The following is a 970-nucleotide window of genomic DNA, read 5'->3' as shown; positions in this document are numbered from 1 at the left end:
CTTATTAAATTAGAATCTATATTTGATTGTCACATATTTGGTCTATTTGCTATTTAAAAATATAAAAATTAATTAATACAAGAAAAAAAACTACTCGTGTATATAAAAATATTAATGAAAGCAATTAATCTGATGAAATAATTTTGTATTATGTTTCGTTAGATTAAAATACTTTTTTTTATTCTCTTTTACGTTACTTTTGGACAAAATAGTACATGAAAAAGTACGAAAGACGAAATTTGTTTATTGTTTTAAATATACATAGGTATAACAAAAGAAACTTACCCCCAACTAAAAGATAGACTGGTATGTATTCCCCTCCAGGACAATCGTGCAGATACATTGCTCCCATTACAATCATACATATGGGTATTACGATGGTTACCCCTAATATAATTGTGCAGCCAACTTTAAGAAATATGTAATCAAATTATTTATGACAAATTGAATAGGATAAGTACACTTACTTGTTCCCAAAAGTATAATTAGCACATTTTTTATGAAATCGAGAATCCCCTTACTAGTTCTCTCGGCTTCTCGAATTCTTCCAAAAAGGGAGTCATATGATGGGGGAGGGGCTGTAAATGTTATTCAGTTTTTATTAAATACTCGAAAATCTAAAGCAAATTTTCCTTAAATAAACACTGCATTATATTTTAATTCCATATGAAAATAATTATTCTAAATATGGTCCATACAAAGTGCATATGTACAGCATATACTTGATAATAATGTAAATATATCGTGAATTTTTTTGTCAATAGGTACTGTTAAAATCAATATTTTGTCATGAAACATTAGGATAATGTTTTCATACAAAAAATATAATTCCATTAAAATAAGCTGCGCAAACATGCAATTAAAAAGAAATAATATAAAGAAATCGTAATATATATTTAATTTTTCATCTAAATTAAATATCTTAACTGCATGAAATAAAAACTTCCTGCAACATTAGCTCCTCCTGTCT

The 970-nt window shown here is 26.5% G+C and overlaps 1 protein-coding gene across 2 annotated transcripts in view; it reads right to left on the bottom strand.

Annotated features, from left to right (window-relative positions):
• LOC108744834 overlaps positions 1 to 970 on the bottom strand; it is a 5,111-nt gene that overhangs the window by 3,210 nt on the left and 931 nt on the right. For both annotated transcript variants that reach the window (XM_018480780.2, XM_018480781.2), the window contains exons 2-3: positions 468 to 578; positions 286 to 408 (exon numbers count right to left, since the gene is read on the bottom strand). In XM_018480780.2, coding sequence (XP_018336282.1) covers positions 286 to 408; positions 468 to 578 — 234 coding nt within the window. The remainder of the gene's footprint in view (positions 1 to 285; positions 409 to 467; positions 579 to 970) is intronic.

Source organism: Agrilus planipennis, unplaced genomic scaffold (genome assembly GCF_000699045.2).
Source record: "Agrilus planipennis isolate EAB-ADULT unplaced genomic scaffold, Apla_2.0 scaffold35, whole genome shotgun sequence".
NCBI classification, from domain to species: Eukaryota; Metazoa; Arthropoda; class Insecta; order Coleoptera; family Buprestidae; genus Agrilus; species Agrilus planipennis.
This window is presented reverse-complemented; position numbering and strand designations above follow the sequence as displayed.